At 46.3% G+C, this 22855-nt stretch overlaps 1 protein-coding gene across 3 annotated transcripts in view; it reads right to left on the reverse strand.

Moving 5' to 3' along the window:
- The window catches only part of JARID2 (jumonji and AT-rich interaction domain containing 2), a 234088-nt gene that overhangs the window by 36828 nt on the left and 174405 nt on the right, over positions 1-22855 (reverse strand). For all 3 annotated transcript variants that reach the window (XM_055406021.2, XM_055406023.2, XM_055406024.2), the window contains 2 exons: positions 20996-21165; positions 5531-5707 (listed from right to left, as the gene is read on the reverse strand). In XM_055406021.2, coding sequence (XP_055261996.1) covers positions 5531-5707; positions 20996-21165 — 347 coding nt within the window. The remainder of the gene's footprint in view (positions 1-5530; positions 5708-20995; positions 21166-22855) is intronic.

Raw genomic sequence — 22855 nt, forward strand, 5'->3', positions numbered from 1 at the left:
CCCACCCAGTGTCAATTCAAAAGCAATGAAATCATTCCAGCTGGGAGTCTGATGACATGCTGTTTAAAAAGGCGTGTGAGAAATGTCCCTCTTCAGAAAGAGAGGCACACCAAAAGAAAGCGAGGCCTCTGCTGTTCCTTCCATTTTCCACTAAGTGCAAAAAAAGAAAAGCATGAGAAGAACACACAATATGAGGTTGATCTGAGCAACCCACTGAGTTCTCCTGTGAAAGGGTAAGGGAAACCAAAGCCAGAGTCTTTCTAAACAAACGTACTAATTCCTCTACCCTACCTCACTTATCCTGCCGAAGAACAGTTACCAATGACAAGAACTTCTCAAACACTGAGTCACTTCAAATATCAACTTGCAACACAAATACTCAGAGGCACGTTTTGTTTGTTTGGTGGCCAAATACAGAGATTACCTAAGTGCTTTCCTGTGAGGATCATCTCAGGCTCTGTAGATGGAGGGGTATTTTGGAAACTGAAAAAGAGTGTCCTCAAACAGAAGTTGCTGGAGGCACTGCTACTGTGTGACCCTCAAGTGTGGAGCCAAGGCTACAAGCACATGTGATGCCATCCGTGTCACTTCAGATCACGTATTTTAATAAACCACATCCATTTCCAGATGATGCCCAGTGGATTATAAATGAGAACATCACGGTCCTCTGGAACGTTTGCACAACTAAACACGTGCTGGGGACACCAGGCTCTTGAAGGGGACTGCTGTGGTCAGGGGTCGGACCCCCAGGGAGCTGGGTCTACCCCAGCCAGGCCAGTTAGACACGGAGGGGGAGGGGAGGCGGGGAGAGCTGTGTGCCTTCTCTCCTACATCAGCTTCCAGGAGCCCTGCTCCTGCCCACGCCCACGCGGGTTCAAGTTCAGGGGAGAAACAAGATAAAGCAGAACACCGTCGGCAGCTTGTTGGGTTCTCCTCCCTTCAAACCAGCACAGCCTAACTGAAACCGTTTTTCTGGATCTGCAGGCAGATCAGGGTTTGGGGCAAAGCTGCCCTGCGATAAAGTGTTCCTGACGTCTTCTGTGCTCCTGGAAGGAGGATATAGATGCCGGATCTCCCAACATACCTCGCATCTCCAGCTCACAAAGCAGGGGGAAGCACCACCGGATGAGAGAAACCCAGTGTCACCGAAAACAAAAAAGCAGCCTACTCTCTTGTGCGAAGAAGTCCACGATCCCGAGAACCTGCCCAACTACCCGGTGATGCTTTTCACCCGAGTCACAAATCAAAAGGAAATGGAGACGATCGGTCTGGAGATTTTTCTTTGGGGAAAACGAGGGAGTTAACGTAAGGCAAGTTATCAATGAATCCATCAAAAAGGAAGGGCAGGGAAAAGGGACGCCCTCTCCTCATTCACAGGCTGCACCCCGCTGTCTCTGTCCATGCACTCAGAGAACCGACTTTAACCTCGAGAATGATTCTTTGCTCATGCTCCTCAAGCACCCTCCACAGTCAGGGAGTGGGGGCTGAGGGGTGGGACAGTACAGGAAGCCGGACGAGAGCACCACGGCCTCCTGCACCATGGGTGTTGCGCCGAGGGCTCTCACCACTCTACAGACGGATAAGTCCACCTGGCCCAAGGCTCAGCAACTCTGACACCAGCCTGCTGCTCACTGAAAAGTGACCAGGCCTTAGTGCCTTACACACCTAGTCAAGTTTGGGGCTCTGAATGTGCTCTCAGAACCTGAACCGGAAAAGCTCATTTTCCTGAATTTGAAGGAGGCCTCCTCTGAACCCCAGACAGAAGAAACAAGTGGGCTGGCGCTTGTCCTGGGTAAGCCCGAGCCGTGGCCTCACACATCACCTGCCGTCCAGCTGCTCTCTTTACAGATACAACCACCAGCCCAAGGCCATGCCAACAGATCAGGTAAACACCACCTGAACTCCCACCTGGAAACTATCCCAAGTGAACCCTCTTTAGGAATATCTGTGTCATTCTGTAGTCTTATGTCGCATTTAAACAAACATTCACTTTTGCAACTGATGGGTACCCATAATTAAATCCCATTGCAAGGAATTTCAAGGAATTCCACTCAATAGTTACAAAAGAAAGAGTTTCAATTAAAAAAAAAAAGAAAACAAAACCATAAAGCAGGAAAGACAAGCTTAAACTGCTATGGGACTCGTGCCATGTTTGATCTGCATGTATTAATTGTGGAAAAAGAGTTCTCGGGGGTCCGGTCCTGACTGCTTGTGAAAACCCCTGGAGGCCTGGGGCTCGCTACTGACACTCTGTAACCCTCTAGTGGACATAAGCCTGCACCAAGTTTGCTATGGGCCAAAACAGGAGCAAGAAGACCAAGTGTGGATGAGAACGGGAAACCAATAGAAACCGTACTCCTGTCTCAGAGGAGAAAAACAAAATTTAGAGATCTTCACCCCCCTAATTCGGAGAAGGCAATGGCAAGCCACTCCAGTACTATTGCCTAGAAAATCCCATGGATGGAGGAGCCTGGTAGGCTGCAGTCTGTGGGGTCGCTAAGGGTCGGACACGACTGAGCGACTTCACTTTCCACTTTCACACATTGGAGAAGGAAATGGCAACCCACTCCAGTGTTCTTGCCTGGAGAATCCCAGGGACGGGGGAGCCTGGTGGGCTTCCGTCTATGGGGTCACACAGAGTCGGACACGACTGAAGTGACTTAGCAGCAGCAGCAGCAGCACCCCCCTAATTGGATCTTCTTGGAAAAGCCACTTCCCATGAACTGACAGCAATGCCCAACATCCACCGTAACAAATCTCAAGGGTAATGATGCCTGTACACAAGACACCTGCCGTAATTATTTCTTTATTCTAGGATATAAATGAAGGACACGCGTTTGCGCAAGCTCCAGGAGATGGTGAAGGACAGGGAAGCCTGGTGTGCTGCAGTTCATGGGGTCACAAAGAGTTGGACACGCTGACCGACGGAACAACAACAAAAATAAGTGAAGGAAGGAACAAATGAATGCCCATCTAGGCTACCTTGCTTGTTTCATACAAGAGGAAATTAAGAATCAGAGAAATTAAATGCCTACCACACAGCTAATTAAGCCTTAAAAAGGTCAGGAAACGAAGCTCATGATGACTGTTTGATGCTGACAAAGACCTTATGGGAAAGGATAAAGGTGGGGGTGGGGTGAACAGATGTGTGCATTATGCAATTTGGTGTTACAGTATCATTTCAATTATCAAGAAACGGCTCTGAAAGGAACAGTATCCCACAGCTGAATGTTTGGTTTTCAAAGATGACTGCATTCTAGTTTCACCACTTTTGGGCCATGGCCATGTAATATCAATAACTCCTTTCTCTGGTGGTAAAGACAGTGTTTCAAGGAATCTCCGCACACCCTCCTGCTGGGGACCTACTCCCCAGCGTCACTACGTCGTGCTTTAATAACCTGAGCGTGTCCTTGTCCTGGGCCTTCTTCATGTCACAGAGGATGTAGAACAGGATAGGTAAATAAGCTTGGCTAAATAGGTATTGAAAGCTCACCGTGTTTCTAAACTACTGCACCTGAGGCTGAAATTGGCTTTCTCCAAAGCGGACTTCTCTTTTTAAAAAAACAAAACAACTTCCTCTGAGACATAAAACTGGAGGAGCTTTCTTAAAAGTCTATATATTTCTGAGCTGGCTTCAGCCCCCTCCTTCCACTGGCCTCACAAAAAGCCAGCACTGCCATCCTCTGGAATGTTTAAGACATAACCCTCCAGAGCCATGAGGGCCATGCGGCAGCAGCACAAGTGGAGCCCCACGCACAGCCGGGGGTCCCAGGCACTGGCTCTTGGCCGCCGTCAACCGGACAGGAGTGCAACTCCACCAGCACAGCACAGACTGGAGCCGTCACAAAGCCCAACTGTCCACACGCATCCTGACAAGAGGACGGCGGTCTCTGGGGCAGGGGGCATTTCAAAACTCTTGACTCTTGGCTGCAATCAGTCACTTTCAGTGACTTCCCTTTCTTCAACTATAAAGCAAGAAACGCCTCCTGCCCTGACCACCTCCCAGTGACTCTGCTGGAGAGAAAGTACATTGGATCAAAAGATAATGTAGATGAACACACCCTAAAATCTATTATTTCTATTGTCATTCACGGAAAACAGCTCTCTGGTCTCTCACAAAGGAGATTTCTGAGACCACCCACTAGTCAGAGAAGCCACCCCTTAATATGAACATGTCTACACAGAGCTAACAGAGGCGATGCAAACACTTCACTGAGTGCCTGCCTTACAGGTAGGGAGGCTGAGAAATACTGAGTAATGCCCTGAGATTACTAACCTCATCTCCTCTACAAACTCTAAGGTCTTTAAGTCACATCCCTGCCATCTCTCTGTGCCACCTAAACACAGTCCTAAATTAAGAAGCAGGACAAATGAAAAATCATTCAACTGTCAAGGCAGAAATGCCAACAACAGTGCACGTGGCCAGATTCCCATCACATCCAAGTGATGCTGGCCCTACAGGTCCACCGAGTACAGAAAGACTAGGAGTGGCTCAGTGCTCAGCCAAGAAGGAAAAGAATGAGAAACTTTCCTCTGCCTCAATCACTTACTGACAGCACTGATTTTCTGTCATTTGTAGATGTGGACGCTCTACGTTCTAGGGGCTCTGCGAGTCCCAAGGAAATACGATCTCGCGCAGAGAACCTGGGTGAGAGCTCACAGAAAGCAGTCATCACCGCTGCCACCATCATGCTCTTTCTTGTCACTTCTTTTCGCACCCCCGCCACACCCCACACTAATCCAGTTGCTCATCAAGTTCTCTCAACCCCACCCTGCAGTACCCCTGGGTCTGCCTCCGCATTTTTGTACTTCTATCCTCCCATCTATATCGCCACCTTTCAGTCGCTTGGTACCTTGAGCCAGGTAACTGCCGACAATTATAGCCTTTCAATGTGTTTCCTCTTCTTGAAATTATTTCCCTTTATGAAATCCTTTTAATTGATGCCAGCTTAATCTTTTCAGAATATAACTCTGATTAAGTCAGCTCCCTGTTGAAAAACCACGGGGCACTTTCCATGGTCAACTCATTTATACTTTTCTCTTTCTCACAGGCAACCTTTCGTTCTTGTTTTTGGGGGCTCTGTGTCCTGCCCCTGGAATGTTAACAGTCAGGGGGAAAAACCAGTCGTCTCTACCACACATGCATGCCCCTGATTTCACAAGCTGGATAACCGCTGGAATCGCAACAGTAAGTGAATGACAACAGCATCTCCATGAAATCATCTCAACCATGCCCGTTCAGATGCGGTATCTTCCGCCTCCAACTCCTACATCTGTGTTCTTATGGAATTTACCATCATCTTCACAAACTTAAGAATATGTATCCAACAATCTATTTATCTCAAACACAATCGTTTGGACCGTTTTATATCACCAATCTCTCCGTTGAGTGCCTGGTACTTAAGGAAGTATGCAAAACATCACTAATCCAACTCTGCCACCTTCATCGTCTTCTCAACATATGATCTATTCCACCTTTCACTCAAAGCTCTGGATTACCTGTTAAATCCAAACTCCACAGTGGACCTACCATGTCCGTTGTGAACATGCTTGTGGGTTTTTCCTTTCCTGGGGGTTGACTGGCATGAAGATGAAGCATTGTTGGTGGCTGCTTTGACGTCTTCTGTCTCATCATCTTCCTCCTCAACGTCCTCCTCGTCCTGAGAGCTTCCGAAATACACCATGCTGTTGGGCAGCGCGGGAGAACCTGGAAGGGTCAAAAGGAGGGGCATAAACACAGGCCGAGTCTCCACCCCTTCCAGAGCCCCCTTCAAGTGGACAGCGAAAGTCACTCAGTGGGGTCTGACTCTTTGTAACCTCATCAACTGTACAGTCCATGGAATTCTCCAGGCCAGAACACTGGATTGGGTAGCCTTTCCCTTCTCCAGAGGATCTTCCCAACCCAGGGACAGAACTCAGGTTTTCCGCACTGCAGGCGGATGTTTTACCAGCTGAGCCACCAGGGAAGCCCAAGAATATTGGAGTGGATAGCCTATCCCTTCTCCAGTGGATCTTCCCGACCCAGGAATCGAACTGGGGTCTCCTGCATTGCAGGTGGATTCTTTACCAACTGAGCTATCAGGGGAGCCCAAGTGGAGCCACGTACTAAATTACAAACTAAAAACTCATGACTGAGCAGATAAAACAAAGCAATTCATCTCTACTGCCATTTTTATTTTTCAAACATCCCCCAGGAAATAGAACTCTGTCTGTGTCCCTTTAACAGATTTCAAGCAAAATCACCCAGCAGGGAGGAGGGATGATACCATTCACCAAACATAACAAATCAAAATTTTTTAAATCTCATTTGACTATTCTTTAGAAGGGAGGGGGAAAAAACACCAAAGATTGAATTGAGAGGAAAAAAAAACCCTACCTACAGTGTCAAGGACATGAGACTATTCTGGGTTACACCGTCTAGACTTAAAAAGTATGAATTTAAGCAAATGAATGTAAAATGAAAAAAAAAAGAGAGTGAGACAAGTGATAAAAACAAAATATGACATTTCCTTATAAAAGGAATCTGTCTCATTCATAGGGGGTGAGTGACAGGTATGGATTCCAAATCACAATATATTTGGAAGCTACTCTGATATTATGATCAGCATGTAAAATTATTAAAATAAATTCCTGCATAACACTAACTAGAAGACTGCCTTAAATAAATTTAAAAATCAAAAAAACCTCTTCATAGAACCCGATCCCTTACTCCTTTTTATACCTTAACCTCATCTCCAAATGTTTTTGCTTCTGAACCTATGACAGAACAGTAACACCAGAAAACAAGTTCAATATTACAAAGAAGCACAATACCGTTCTGTTCTCCTTCATCAAATCATGAATTTTCAGAAGGAAATCTGTCAATTCACTGGTATACTGTTTGGGACCAAAGGCTGTTAATTTTTTAAAAAAATAATTAATTAGTCAGTTAATTGGTTAACTGATGATCAATTTTTGAAATCCTCGAGTTAATTTCTGGCAAGAACTTTAATTTTCTTCCCCATTAAGTCTCCTGAGGAGAGTTGCTATCAAGTAACAGAAGAATAAACGTGAAGTTCATTTCTTCTCTTGCCAGCTCCCTGTGAATGAGCTAACACTTCATGAGTATCAGTCAAGATTCAAGTAACTGAATGTACTCTCCTTCCCAAACTGGATCTCAAACTTCAACCACAATGGCTAATTTAACCATTCCAGCATCAGGGCTATCTGTTCTAACAAGTAGATGGACATGAACGAGCAGCCTCAGAGCACTGAAGCGGCAAACCATGACTGCCCAGCTCCCGGAAACACAAAGACAAAGACAGCACCTTGCACTTGTCAGCATGACCTGCTGACACTCAAACACCCCAGCCCACAAGTTACGTGGGTCACAGCACTGAATGGAAACGAAACTCCAAAGGGATGTGTGTGACAAACACTCTGTATAACACAACAGGAGAAACTCTGACCAAAGCCATTTCCTTTGTTTTCTCCCCTTTGATCATTTCCAATCAGAAGCAGCTTCTCAACAGAAGGAAGTTGTCAGAGGCTCTGGGGAAAACCATCTGATCATGCAGTAGTGAGAAGATGAAGCTTTAAAAAAAAAAAAAGAGGAGGAGGAAATATCTGGCCTTTTCCCCACTAGAACAATGTATTTACCCTTGTACTAAGTGGTTTTACAACTAGTACAAAGACTGAACAGAAAAAGAAGTTGACACCATCCTTCCCAGCTTCGTACTTAAAAGTTTCCAGTCAGAACATATCATTCACAGAGACACACAGAGTAAGTACCTCCAAGGCCAAATGTACCTGCACCAATGGGTCATTTCCTAAATCTAATCTAGAAGAAAAAACAACTATTGAATTTATTACACAACTGCTTCTGCTTTATGTTTTGTTTTTGGCCATGAGGCATGTGGGATCTTAGCTGCTCAACCAGGGAGAAATCCACACCCCCTGCACTGGGAGGTGAACTCTTAAACCTCTGGACCAATAGGGAAGTCCCATAAACCTAAGTATTTAAGAAAAAAAAAAAAAACCAAGAAACCTTATTTCAGCGCTCAATAAGAGGTTCTGCATTTAAAAAAATAATAAAGAAAGGAAAGGAAATTTCCCATAAACTCCAACTCATTCTAGCATGTGACATGACATCAAGTAACACATTACATGCTGTCAACAGAGCTGGGGACGCAACACTTGGAAGTGACAGACTCAGCCATTAAATTTTCCTCTTCAGTAAAAGAAGAAAGAGGTTAAACACATTTCTTCAAGTTCCTTCAAGACCAAAACAGCCACACCTAATTTCTCTTAAAGAAAAGCCTCCCTGCACATTGTGTCGGATGCACTGACCAGCGCTACAGTCAGAAAGCGGATTATTATAGCGCCACACAGAGCAGGTGTGTGCAGACCCTGCAGTAACTTCCGCAGCTCGCGCTGCCCTCCACTGGCGGGAAGCAGGAATGCAGGATGGAATTTCAGGAAGTCAGCCAGTACTCCCTCGCCTTGCTTCATCCCACCAGCATCATGAGAGAAGGCAATGAACTCTGCAACTGAGGCCATTCGGGAGCAAAGCAAGTCTGCTTCAAAGAGAACTGGGCAAAACCCACATGAACCACACGAGAAACTAAGAGATAACCGCCACCTACGGACTCTGTTGAGGATTTTTTGAAACTCAAACCCGATACATGAAGCATCACATTCCTTACGTTCAAGACTCTGAGAAAGGGGTGAGCACTAAATTTATGCCAAAGAACCAAAATGGAGGAAATGCTGAGGAGCTCAGTTCAGAACCCAAGTTTCATTAATATCCTAAAGAAAGCAAATAGGGTAATTTTAACAAAAGAAGAAAGCAACCAACCTTATGAATCCATTTCTTTAAACAGCTTCTCAGCCAAGTATACACAAAGTGATCTAACCTGATACATGTTCTAGAAGACAAGATATTCTAGAAGAGAAATGTGAAGTAGGCGTGTTCCCTGAGGGATTCACTCTTAGAGCAAAACTTTCAATAATATAAGATTTTTCTGATGGGACTGGCTCTGCAGTCAGAGGTGGAAAGGACACAAGTATGAGGGCACAGGGGATAAAAGCAATTGCTTTCACCCTAAAAAGTAATGTGGATTCTCCTAATGTGGGTTTTCTCCTAAATGACTTGCTGGTTGGACCTAAAGACAAAGCATCAACAAAATAAAAGACAATACCGATGCTCAAATAAGAAGAGGAATGGAGAGACTCCTATGATGAAAGGAGAAGAGATTAGTGGAGGGAAAAGACCAGTGCTTGATAATAAGGAGCCTTGGGCAGAAAGGTCAGCGCTAACAGAGTCAGGATGCCCTTGGCTCAAATAATAAGCTTGTGCCAATTCTCCCCTCCGCATCACGGCCTGGGTAGAGCCTTACCACCTTCCATGTTTCATTTAAAAAGCCACTGCCAATCTCAGGAGTGGCCTCATCAACTACAGCTTCTCCCCCAGAAGGAACATAACCTTCAGAATTTTTCTGGGTACCTGAACACCTGTACCTCTCGTTAACCTCGTAGTCAAGTTAAAGCATGCAGAAAAGACAAAATCCAACAATACTGCATATTCCAAACCTCGGTCACCACACAGCTACTGGTAATCCCTTTAAGACCCGCTGACATGTCCACTTAGAAGTGATGGAGAGGGTCAAGCCAACATTCCAGATCAGGGGGAACTACAGCACCCAGGAAAAAGCAGTAAAAACAGCTTTTCCTTCTTTCTTGTTGACACAAAACCAAGAAGATCATCTCACATGGCATAACCAAGGTGATAGAGAAACACAGACTGCTAAATACCGAGAAAACAACTGCAGAAGAACCTCAAAAACATAAAGAGAGCCAAAAGCATCTGAGAAACCAAACTAACCAAGACATTCACATAGAGCATTTCTCTTCTCTTAGCCGAGATACAGGCTCATTTACAAATAAGTAATTTACAAATAAGCTTAGAGGGGGAGGAGTCTGTCAGACAGAAACAGAAGAAGGAGAGGACTCAAGAGTCTGGGAACAGCCCACAGTCTGGACTATGCACCACTGGTAAAACCACCCCCTCCCTCCTCATGACACGGGTGAATGGGGCTATCTGCTAATCCAACTGAAGCTGTGTGAGTGGAAAGTTAACACTTAGCATCTGAGAACAGAAGACTGTGTGCTTTTAGAATTTTTGATTAAAAATGGTCCGCAACTCATAGATTCTCACACTTAAGAAGCAAACTTCCTCTCTAGAAAATTTATTAGGGAAACTTTTTGCCTCACAACATCAGGTAAGGTAAACTTTTGAAAAGCACATTGTGGGCCTAGCATTCAGGAAAATGGGGCATGGATCTACAGAGATGAAAATAGGATGGGAGAGCTGGAAAACACAAGGAAAAGCTCCCAGAAGAGAAACCATCCCCTCCCACAGCAGACCTTGTAAAAACAAGGGGTCTGAGAAAGGGCTGAGCAGCCCCCACCTGGTTCCTGGGGTGGGCTCACTCCCCTCCATGGATACCAGACCCTCTTGTGATGTTAATCAACAAGTCAGAGAGTTTACCTCATCACACACTCCATCTATCTCCTCCATGGGTTTCCCTGGTGGCTCATAAGGTAAAGAATCTGCCTGCAATGCAGGAGACCTGGGTTCGATCCCTGGGTTGGGAAGAACCCCTGGAGGAGGGCTTGGCAACCCACTCCAGTATTCTTGCCTGGAGAATCCCATGGACAGAGGAGCCTGGCGGGCTGCAGTTCACAGGACTCCCAAAGAGTCTGACACAACTGAGCGATTAAGCACATCTCCTCTACAAACTCTGTAGTTTTAAAGCAGTCATCAATGAAAGGTGAATGCTTTTAATGTTTTAAGAGGGTTATGGATGGCATAGGGAATGGGGGGTATACACGTGTACTTACAGTTTTCTATTAAAACCACAGGCAGATTTTTCTCTCCTGATTATTCAAGCGCATTAGCAAACGTAAAAAAAAAAAAATCTGAACTTGGATCAGTCGGTGGAATCGGGAGTGCAGAACGCATCTGTGCTTTGCCAAAGCCGTATTTCATTACTTTTCAGAATTAGTTGGCAATGTCTCCACAATATTTACTGAAGTGAAAACCAAATGTTTTCATCTGGACAAAAATCAAACTGTGGTATGTTACAACCACAACAGAAATCATTTTAATCCAAAAGCTTGCTTTCTCTAATTTGGGCTGCGGTTTCTGTAAAATTGTATTCTTCTCTGTGAATCATGTACACACAAGCCCTCTTTCTCATTATCTTCCCTCCCCCGACCAGTTCTTTATCTTAACAAGCTAAACATAGCTTGTTCTGCTAGATTTTGGAAAAGACCCTAAAGGGATTCCCTGCCCACTGTCATGTAGCTGGGGAGTCAAATTCTGTAGCTTGAGCTCACACACTCCGGGCTATGCCCCTGATTTGGCATGTTTGTGATGGATCTTCAGGATACACATAGAGAATGGAAGCAATCGGGCCTATTACCACGTGCTCAGACGCTCAGTCAGGTCCAACTGTTTGCAACCCCATGGACTGCAGCCCACCAGGCTCCCGTTTCCATGGAATTCTCCAGGCAAGAATACAGGAGTGGGTTGCCATTTCCTATTTCAGGGGATCTGCCCGACCAAGGGAAGGTAAGTTCTTTATCACTAATGCCACCTAGGAAGCCCATTATCATCCTAAAAAAACAAAATTTCAAAGGGAGCAGGTAGGGTCTGGGCAGGGGGCGGGGAGATAGTTATTTACTGATTTTCTGAATTCTAGGAGAGGAGAGCTCCATCCTTTGAAACTCAACAGTCATCAGAGAAAGTGGGTGCAACCTTGGCCCGTTATTCCCACCGTCTACGTACCCAGCACTGACCCAAGCACCTGCGACCCACACTCCCCCTGCACACTCAGGCACCCACACACCTAATACAAGTGCCCTGAGAGACCAGGACAACTGTGACACATGGAGTGATGGTCTTGTCTCTTCCACGTCAGCCTTTACAATTTACCAGGGAATAAGAATTTCCACCAGGGTTTCCCAAGCCCCGCCCACTCCCATAAAACTCTTAAGATCAGGTACTATATCCATCTGCTATTTTCTTTACAGTGATTTACATTCATGATTTAAATGACTTTTGTCTATTATATCAGTATAAATTTAATATCATGTGCCCTAAAAAGAAAAGGCAATTAATATTACGATAAAAGTCTTCCACATTCACCATGCTTCATTTCTGGCACCACCAAACGGCAGGACTCGGGGAGGAGCCCTCCAGCCAAAGTCCAAATGCAAAGGGAGCCCCTAAGTTCCTTACGGTACAAGGAGAAGGCTGGGTAACTGAGCCTCTACTGAAACTGATCTTCCTTTTAATACACACATATCAAAAACAAGGGCGCCAATCATTGGACTACATGGAGTCTGAAAGTCCAGGATGACGTGCCAGCTTGGCAGTCATGTACCCACTTGTCTGGAGACTCAAGTTTACTTGCCTGTACAATGGGCTTAGTATCTTCAGAAGTAACAACTGTGATGACCCCGCAGGCTGTGAGGTAACACAGGAAAAAGCACTCTCGACATCCACGTGGCAGGAACAAAACAACTTACAACTATGAAAGCAGGCTGTCCCCTTCCACAGGTGAGAGCAAAGGTGATTTATTTCCTACCTGTTTTCCTAAATGGGAGAGTCTGTAGCCTGGCCACTGGGAGAGGATGGGGTGGGGGCCCAGAAAGAGGACGGAAACACAAAATGAACTCAAGAGTTAGTCTGGAATTTGGGAACAGGTGGCAGAGCAACAGCTTGTGAGGGCTGGAAAACTTCAGCCCTTGGGAGCTTTTCTCAGGAAGAACAGGGAGGAAGTGATGATGTGACCGTCCTCTCGGCGGCCTCCCCTTCAGTTACGTGCTCCCAGGTGTGGTTGCCTGATCCCACGTTTAGGCAATGCCTTCCAGCAGAGCAGAGCTTGGGAAATCCCATGGACAGAGGAGCCTAGTGGGCTACAGTCCATGGGGTCACAAGGGTCGGACACGACTGAGCCGCTGCCACCACCACCAGAGTGGGGCACCCGTTCTCTCTGCAAGAGCCCTGACATGAGGGACTCAGCAAAGAAAACCACCTTCCCTCATGACACGTCAGCTCACAGAGAGACCCAGCCGAGCACAGAGACAGGAGACAGCACCTTTAATTAGCATCTAGAACAATCAACTTACTATCCCCGCCTTGTCATCTACACCCGTGGCTTGAAACATACATGAACACACACACATCCAGTCAAATGGAGCAAGGTCTCTGGATCTCTCGGCCGCAAATGAACGCAATGCACAGGTCACACCTCACAGAGCGCAGTGGGCTCAACCTCCGGTAACTTCCACCCAGCACACACACAACGGGAAACAAGTCAGAAAGTCACCTCACTGAGGCCACACAGCGGCCATCTCAACACCGAAGTCTGTGCTCTCTCCACAGGGAAAGCACCCATGGACCTAAACAGAGATGTAAATACGGGGGAAGGGGCACCGTACCTTTAGGGTGTGGATACTGGCCACTTCAGCGCTGTCAGCTGTCGGCCAGGTGCTCCACAAACAAAATAGGATTAACCTTACTTCCAGATTTCTGCCCCCATCTACCTTCTCTAAATGGGATTTCAGAAAGGATGAGAAATACTGAGGGAATCAGCAGAAAGTAGGGAAGAGGCCGGAGATGATCTGAGAAGCACACTGACTTGGTGCCGGCAGCCACAGGCAGGGAGCAAGGACTGGCTTCATCCCCAGGGAGGGCAGAGCCTGGTCAGGGGCCAGCTGGACTGGAGCACAGCCAACCCTCTGAGCAAAACGTCTTGGAGTCTGAACGACCGATCGAGGTCACAGAGCAATTAGAGGGGCCCCATCCCTCCCCTCCTGGGCGCTTCAGGAGCCGATGGTTTCATATTTCTTCATAATGAGCCTGATAAACTCTTCTGGCAAATAAACTGCTTGCTCAGCAAAACTCAGCCAAGTGTACAGACTCTGTTGGAAAACCAAGCGTATGAGGAACATAAGGCTGGTTTAGTTTGGAGAAACGTGAGGACGGCCACTGGAATCCTCAGGGTAGTGAGAACATCACTTTGTCTGTTACCCCTCCCCAAAAATTAAGATGCAACACCTCTGAAAAAGGTTTCATCCATAAAAGAGTCGTGTACCACTGTGACAGAGGGCCCTCTGCCCCAGGGAAACGTCACGGACCGTAAAGTGCTCCAATTTTGCTCAAGGAAGTTCATTATCAGAGCCAAGGTGCTCGTCGCAATCGGAGGATTACTTAATTGCTTTCGAGCAGGTTAATCCCCTTTCGACTTTGTGACCTCTAAATCACCCCAGGCTTCTGCATTTGCCCTACTTACAATTTATCGACCTCAATACCCAAAATCAGTATTCTATCGAAATACACATGCTTTGCCAATAAAGCTGGCGACTGTCTTTAGAGAAAGTTCCATAGGTGGCCTGTCTCTTCTGGTACCTGCATTCTCCTTGGCTGGTCTTTTAGATTGTCCCTCCTCTGTGTCACTTGGAGGAACCTGTTCCCCTCTGCTGTTCATCTCCTAAATTCACCAGGAAATACTAAGGGGCTGGATGGTACCACAGGCCCCACCTGGCCTGCTCTGCACCCGTAATTTAGTCTAGCAACCACGTGCTGACTGCACATTCATTTTACAAAAGAGGACACTGAGGCTGAAAGCTTTAAGTCACCTGCCCAGGATTGACTAGCATCCATTGGCCTCCTGCCTGTCTTGCTACAATAGCCCACTGCTTAGGCTTCTGTAGCCTCGATCCATTTTCCGATGCTGCCATGATCAACTTATTCAACAAAGGTCTAGACCCGTGAGGTCTCCCCCTCAGCCAAAGAACTGCGGTGACTATCCAGCCTGGGCCCACAGCACCTGACACGTAAGACTTCCTGCTTTAACGAGGGGCCAGCTCTCCAAGCCACGAAGTCACCACCCAGCCTTGGGAGGGCCTTCTGCAGACCTTTCTCTGTCTGTAAAGCCAGCTACCCCCTAGAGCCTGCGCAGGGCGCCCTTCCCTCTGCTCCACCTGTGCCCCCTCTGCCCAGCACGGCCGGTGTGCGGGTCAGTCCACTGGACCCATCACGCCGCTTTCCTGTTGTAATCTCTGTTTCCTAGTTTCTGGCACTGAAAAACAGTTCAATAAAGGCTCACCGAATTAATTAGCAATTGAATGACAGGTGATCACGGAAGATTCTCTAGGACTTGGTAAACAAAAGGCAAGTGGTCCCTAAACAGAAAGGATTGCTTCACCAGGGTTGACAGTGGGGGTGGGGTGGGGGTCTTTCCTACTAACTCTTCCTGGAAAATAGCTCTCTTCTTCCCTGTGAGGTTGGCCTGTGACGCCCAGGGTTAGAAGAAGGAAGCATGTAGGTGTGTATTTTCAGGGATCCTCCTTGGGAATCCCCTTTATTTGCACTGCCCCCCAAAGAGAAAAATATAAATAAGAGACTCATTTAGACCGCCACTGCTCCACTGTGAAGCTTTTCAAATCTGCAAACAGTCAGTCATGTTAGGTCGGTAGAATAGGGAAAAGGAGTCCAAAATGGCGGTGGCTAAAAGACTAGGAAGGGAAAAGTCCCCGAAAATAGAACAAAGGAAGGTCCGAGGACCGCAGTGAGGACCCCAGGTAAAACAAACAACACTCCTGGCTGGCCCAATTTACATAGGGCAGGCCCAGAGGGTAAAGCATATATAAAGAGGAGCCAAAGCTAGCTCTCTCTCTCCCACACGCTGGGCTGTTCTTCTCTTCGGGTCTTTGGACCGACGTGCCCTCACACCTCGAAGATGGATTTTCCTGCTATCTTCTAAATAAAATAGAGCTGTAACACTGATTTTCTAAGAGCTATAACATGGTCCATTCGAGACCTGAGAGCTATAACATGGTCTGTCCAAGACCCGAGAGCTGTGACACGCTGACAGGGCTTTAATGTCCGTCACTCCAAATTTTTGTTGTGACGAGACAAAGAACCGAGAAACATAACGCGTGACAGTCAGAACAAAGAGAAGACGACAGAACTCATTAAGAACAACGGGTGACAAAAAATGCAGCAACGGCACACCCCCTCTTCTCTGCAGATCTTCACCCCAAGAAAGAGACTAATTATGCCTTTGGCAGGACCCATGCAGACCCTCTCCAAAGCAGCCATTTAAAGATAAAGACACAGCAAGCAAACACATTGGCTGGCTTGTACCATCAGCTTGCTTATCTTTGGAAGTTTCAGGTCACCATGTTAAGCAGTAAAGGAGAGAGTCCTACCAGACTCAGCTGAAAGGTCCCTACCTGCCTTAAGACAGATTTTTTTTTTTTAATCTCTAAAGCTTCTTATCTCTGAACAACTGGCTGGTGTGCTGACATGTACACACTCTTCTCAGAATTATTAATGGCATAGCTTTTTCCTCACCCCAGTTTTCAATGAAGTTGTGGGGAGAAGGGGGGGTCTTGGGTTTGCTGGGGGTCACTGATGGGCAATAAACACCGAGACTTGAAGAGCTCCATGAGCCAGCTTTCTCTCCATCCCAAGGTCCATTCTCTTCCATATTTCAGATCAGCACTGAGGCTGATATGCCGAGGACCGGAGAAAAGGATGGTGTGCAATCCTTGGCAACAAACATCGTTTCCAGGCCTCTGGTTCCGGCATGATTTTTGCAGCTGGGCTTTCTCGCCTATCAATACTGAGCTTATCAGGGCTGCCTCCTTTACTGGATCTGTGCTTGCTTCCACCCAAGGGTGATGGAGTGGCTCGGTTCTTGAGGCTGAACATGAACTCTGGGGTTCAGACAAGCTCTGTCTGGCTTGGAACTCCAGCCAGAAAAGCAGCAGCAGAATTAGATTGTAGGTGTAAAAAATGTTAATCAAATTCGCAACTATCAACTTTGTCTTAAAGATTCCTGATGAGGATAATTGTCAACAGCAGTTGATATCTAAAAGTTAGAAATACATCTATATGTAAATCGAGAATCAGATAAATGGTGGGACACCCACACGATGGAATGGGTATTTATGTGATATTGAAACAGACTGCCAAAATAAAATGCAATTCCATTTGGGGTGTGGGACTTGTATACGCACAAAGAAGGCTCAGCAGTATTTTCACTGAGGTGGAAACAGTGCTTGTCTCTAGGAGACTGGAGACACGGGTATTTTGATTTTTTTTATTTTTGGCTTATTTCTCCCTCTTTTCCACTGAAACATGAAATACTTTTATGACATTTTAGTTTAAAATCAAATTTAACACTTGATTTTGCATTTGAAACTGAAAATTATTAAAGTGCCACTACAACATTGTCTATTTAACCCTTGTATACTTCAAAATACGAGTTTTAATTGGCTCAAACAATTCCATGTTAAAATATGCTGTCTAATACCACCGAACGCATCACATTTCCAGGATCATGAGGTACTCAGTGTGTCACCTGAGTGAGGCTTTAAGGAAAGCCGTATCAGATAAACACACTTGACCTCACAAATTCATGGCTTTTAAAATAAAATACCTTAAATCTCAAAAGTTCAGGAGGAAGAGTAAGAGAGTACAGCACTCTGTGTCAAAACCTTATTGTGTATCAACTAAAAACGAACAACAAAACCTGTTTTATTGTCTGACTCATCAATGTAGCAATAATTTTCCAACCTCAGAGCATTTTTCCAAAATTATTTTAAAAAACATCTTAAGTTTCACTTCCTGAAATGTTTGTTCCATCTGACAAGTGAAAGAAGTAAACTCTATCTATGAAAAGACATGATTCTCCTATGTCTGGAGTCTGTCAATGTCAAAGACTCTAGATGTGATGTTTTCCCTAGATGCTAAGTACTTGAGTTATTTAATAAGCATGCCTCTCTGAGCAAGGTCCTCCCCCAATCGCCAAAACCACAGAAAATATGATTTTACAAAATTGTGCACAAATAGGTGCACACTGCACACACGAATTCCTCTTCAAAAACAGGTTACACTCACTCCATAGGTAAAAACGTTCAGAACTAAAACTGGCAGATCTGTTTTCTGACATCCGAATAGAACACGGACTGATGTTGAAGCTGAAACTCCAACACTTTGGCCACCTGATGCGAAGAACTGACTCACTGGAAAAGACCCTGATGCTGGGAAAGATTGAAGGCGGGAGAAGGGGACGACAGAGGATGAGATGGTTGGATGGCATCACTGACTCAATGGACATGAGTTTGAATAGGTTCCAGGAGTTGGTGATGGACAGGGAGACCTGGCGTGCTGCAGTCCATGGAGTCGCAAAGAGTCGGACAGTACTGAACAGCTGAACTGAACTGCATAGAACAAGATCAGTAAATCTTCCTGTAGGAAAGTAAAGAGTTCTGGCATGGCTCCAGGGTAAATTTGGCTCCAGTGGCATTAAAGACACAGCAGAAGAGTCCTACCAACGCAGAGCTTTAATTAGTGACCTGAGCCATCTGGTTGCTGAAGGCACTGCTGACCCCTCAAAGACCCCTTTGGCTCAAACTCCTCCTTCTAAGCACCTGGTCCCACTCACCCACCGTCACCAATGACACCACCCCACGGCAGCCTCCCCACCTGCCGATCACCCTTGCCTCTCCTCTTCCTTTCACCCTTCACAACCAATCCTGCACCTCTTTCATGCTGGGCTTTCACACCGTCCTTTCCACCTCCGCTCTCAACACTCAGGATCACTAAGCTCCGTCCGCAAGCAGCCACGGCAAACCCAAGGGAGATGCTGGCAAGAGGCCCCGCCACCCCACCTCCCCTTCGTGAGGGCCAAGTGGTCCACACCGGAACACGATTGACCCTCCTCCTGTATGTCCTGAGAGTCTCCAGGACTATCAATAGCCTGTAATGTCAAACAAAAACCTCAGCCCTTTATCTTCCCTTGGCCAACAATTCAGTCCAAAAGCTAACTGATGTGAGAGTCGGGTGTGGTGGGGGTGAAGAACAACCAGAGAAGCCGGCCTGGGTTGTGAGAGCCACAACAGGGTGAAGGCGTGTTCACACCCAGGGCAGCACACTCATGGGGTCGGAGCCAAGCGACATCAGGAGGGCTCGTGGGGAGGGTGGCGGCAGAGAGGGGCGTGGGGAACTCTGGTAAAAAATGGGTCAATAAGTAATTTGTAGATATAATAGGAGCCACCTTTCTCCAAGTTTAATACGGAAAAAAGAAAACCAGAATGAACCCTTTGGTTCTAAACTAAAACCAGAGGTACTGGTGCTCACTCATGGATTTTAACAGACCTAGAGACACAAATATATATACTTAATGAGCAGGTGTGCACATGTGCACATACGCCCTTGCACACATGCATGAGTACTTAGTCACTCAGTCGTGTCTGACTCTTTGCAACTCCATGGACTGTAGCCCGCCAGGCTCCTCTGTCCATGGGGATTCTCCAGGCCAGAATGCAAGAGTGGGTTGCCAGTCCCTCCTCCAGGGGATCTTCCCAACCCAGGCCTCCCACATTGCAGGTAGATTCTTCACTAGCTGAGCCACAAGAGAAGCCCAAGAATACTGGAGGGGGTAGCCTATCCCATCTCCAGCGGATCTTCCCAACCCAGGAATTGAACCCGGGGTCTCCTGCATTGCAGGTGGATTCTTTACAAGCTGAGCCACCAGGGAAGCGCACACACGCACAATGCATTTCACTCCAATAGATATGAGCACACCTCAGGCCCAGATCCCAACTTCAGAAGAGTAGATGATCCTTAAAGTAAACAGGGCTCCTTGGAGAAATGGCCCATGCAGGCCTGAGGGAGGGGATATGTGAGATGAGCCCAGGGCCCTCTGCTGTGCCAGGGAGCCAGGATGGAAAGATCTCAGGGAAAGGGCAAGGGTGCCAGCTTGCAGGGGTTCCACTGATGGGATCTGAGACACCAAACATCAAAATAAGGGAAAGTAACAGATTACAACCTTCTGAACAAAACAGGAAACGAGCCCACACAGACACCAAAAAATGAGTATATCAAGTCTGATGAGAAATGAAATAGAGAGTTTCAAAGAGCCTCCGAATGAAATACAGATAAACTGCAAAGGCTGCCAAGGGTCCACTTACAGTGGAAAAGCCTGACAGACTCCCCCTCAATCAGTGACCAACCTGAGCACCATCAAAGGACAGACTGACAGACTGCCCCCAGCAGGATAGAGGATTCCCTCCTACAATACTGTCGCTGAAATGGAGACTCCGCAACCCCCTTTCCCATCCTGTGTTCTCTCTCTTCATTCCTGGAGTAAACACGTTCCCAAAACGAGGTCATGTAAACCCAAACTCATCCTTCATTACAAAATCGCATCCTCACCATGCTCTCTTGTCCATCGGTCCCATTCGTATGTATTTCCACTCTTACCTAAACTTAGAAGGTTCTACTGTCATTTCTGCCCAAGTAGTGTGGCGGGGGGAGGAAGTAAGCCCTCCCATAGTGTGGCTTATTCCCAGACCTCAGGACACAAAAGGAAAAGGGACTTCACACCCATCCACAACCAGCCCACCAATAATAATAATAAAACTTACAAAACAGAAAGCCGAGTTAGCAAAAGCATGTGTGTGACGGTGGGGTGACAGAGGTACTAAACAGACGTCAGGGAGAAATCAATTATAAAAATGTGAACCTATACACTATAACATTGTGTGCTAAGAAGCCAAAAAAAGGTGATTCAAGAGTCAGAGGAGGGACTTCCCTGGTGGTCCAGTGGCTAAAACCCCACACTCCCAATGTGGGGGGCCTGGCTTCAACCCCTGATCAGGAAAGGAGATCCCATATGCTGCAACTAAGACCCAGTGCAGCCAAATAAATGAATACAATAATAATTTTTAAAAAAGAACCAGAGGAAAAGAGAAAGAAGACTCAAGCACTGTCTTGGTGGGACCCCTCATGTTACACTCCAGCCAGGCTAGGGAATCACAGGTGTGCAGCACAGAGAGCAAAGTCAACGCCAACACCCGGGGGAGGCCCTGCCCCTTTTTATTTCAACCAGGTTGCCCCACCCTGCCCCACAAGCTGGTAAAAGAGTCTTACCTCGAAGGCAGAGAAAGGTAAGAAAATCTTCTGTCTTAGGCTTCCTTTTAGAGAGGTCAGAAATTTGAGTAGCTGGAGGGGGTAGCAATGGCTCCACTATCTTGACTGGAGTTGTGCTGGGACTATTCGGCTGGGACTGAGCAAACTTCCTTTGTGCTTGCAGCCTGGGCCTGGAAGAGCAAGAGAAAATTAAAAAGAAATTAAGCAGAAATCGGAAGATATAGATCTACGTGCAGCAATAAAATCAGGACACAAAAGGGAAGAAAGAGTCTTTGTTTCAAGCCAATTCTTTGTTTCTAATTAAGGTTCTGTATATCTCTCACACTCTCATAAACCACAAGCCTGCTTTAAAGGGCAATAAATTTGCTTAAAAGGCTGTGTTTTCTAAACTGACATATAATATACACCACGATTGTGTGTGTATGTGTGCACACAAGCGCATGCCTGTGCAAACCACGTGTGTGCCTGGTTATTTCAAAACCAGCACGCTGTATTAGATGACATAGGATGAATGGCTTTGGCGCTTTCTGTATACCACCTGCCACATTTACTTTGCAGTCTGAGCTCACAGGATACTGTCACAAACACATGCACGACGCCCTTCATACTGCGTAAGGACACTCCGCCCACCTTGGTCTGTCACTGACCTCGTCTTAAACCCGAGAGGAAACAGCTCTCCCCACCTCTAGGCTCTTGTGACTCCAATCCAGCGACATAAATTCCCTACACTAATTAAAGCATATGATACGGGGGGGCGGAATCTACTTTCCTAGTCTATTCAAAACCCATCATTCAAATCATGGGTTACCTTCTGCCTGCACAGAAAGCCTGAAGTCCTGAGGGATTAAAAAAACTGGCTTTAACCTATCTTCAGGCCTCTTCCTCATCCTACATAGACACCAACTCCCTAATTCATCCACTTGGTGTCTACAAATCACAGCTTCAATCTTGTTCATTTACATAATTTTACGAGTCAGCATGCATGCGTGATGCTAAGCTGTTTCAGTCATGTCTGACTCTTTGCGATCCTGTGGACTGTAGCCCACTAGGCTCCTCTGTCCATGGAGATTCTCCAGGCAAGAATACTGGAGTGAGTTGCCATGCCCTCCTCCAGGGGATCTAACTAACTCAGGGATCTCTTATGTCTCCTGCACTGACAGGCGGGTTCTCTGACAATTACCACCACTGTTAGCTCCTTACATGTCAGACAACCTATTAATTTGAATCCTAGTGAACCTTGCAAAGGTTTCTTTACTTCTTTCCTAAGGTTAATTTTCCTTTCTCTACCTGAGGACTTTTACCCTCTGTATAACTGGTTTAACCTTTATCATAAATTGCCTATTAGCTTTTCCTTGAATTTTCAAGATCTCAACGCCTAATGGAAAGTAAGCACCTCCAAGAGTGTGGACCTGTATGTGTCCTGTTTTAAACCACCCTCTGGCCCTACTCGTAAAGACGCTCAAGAAACAGTCTTTCAGAGCAGGGGGAAACAACAAGAACCCAAAACAGCCCCACAGCACAGGGCTTTAAGGAGATCTGCTCAAACCCCAAACTGGAATCACTCACTGTGCGGGACTGATAAAGCCACCCCAACTAAGGGCTGCTCTGACTACAACATGTGTTTATAATTCTACAGCACACACGACTTCCCTTAACTACTGCTGGACTTATATAAAATAGTAAGCAGAGTATCTTCAACTGCTGATGCGCAAAATACCCTAACATTTTAAGTTAGCACTCTAGTATTCAACAAAGCCACACACACACACATTTTCTACCATGTAAAAGTTATCTCCTTTAAGCTTAACCTCCCGTGTCCTGCCCAGAATCAACCCCTGCCTCTCTTACAACACACTAAAA

Source organism: Moschus berezovskii, chromosome 23 (genome assembly GCF_049115385.1).
Source record: "Moschus berezovskii isolate FMDL1 chromosome 23, NW_MosBer_1.0, whole genome shotgun sequence".
Lineage (NCBI taxonomy): Eukaryota > Metazoa > Chordata > Mammalia > Artiodactyla > Moschidae > Moschus > Moschus berezovskii.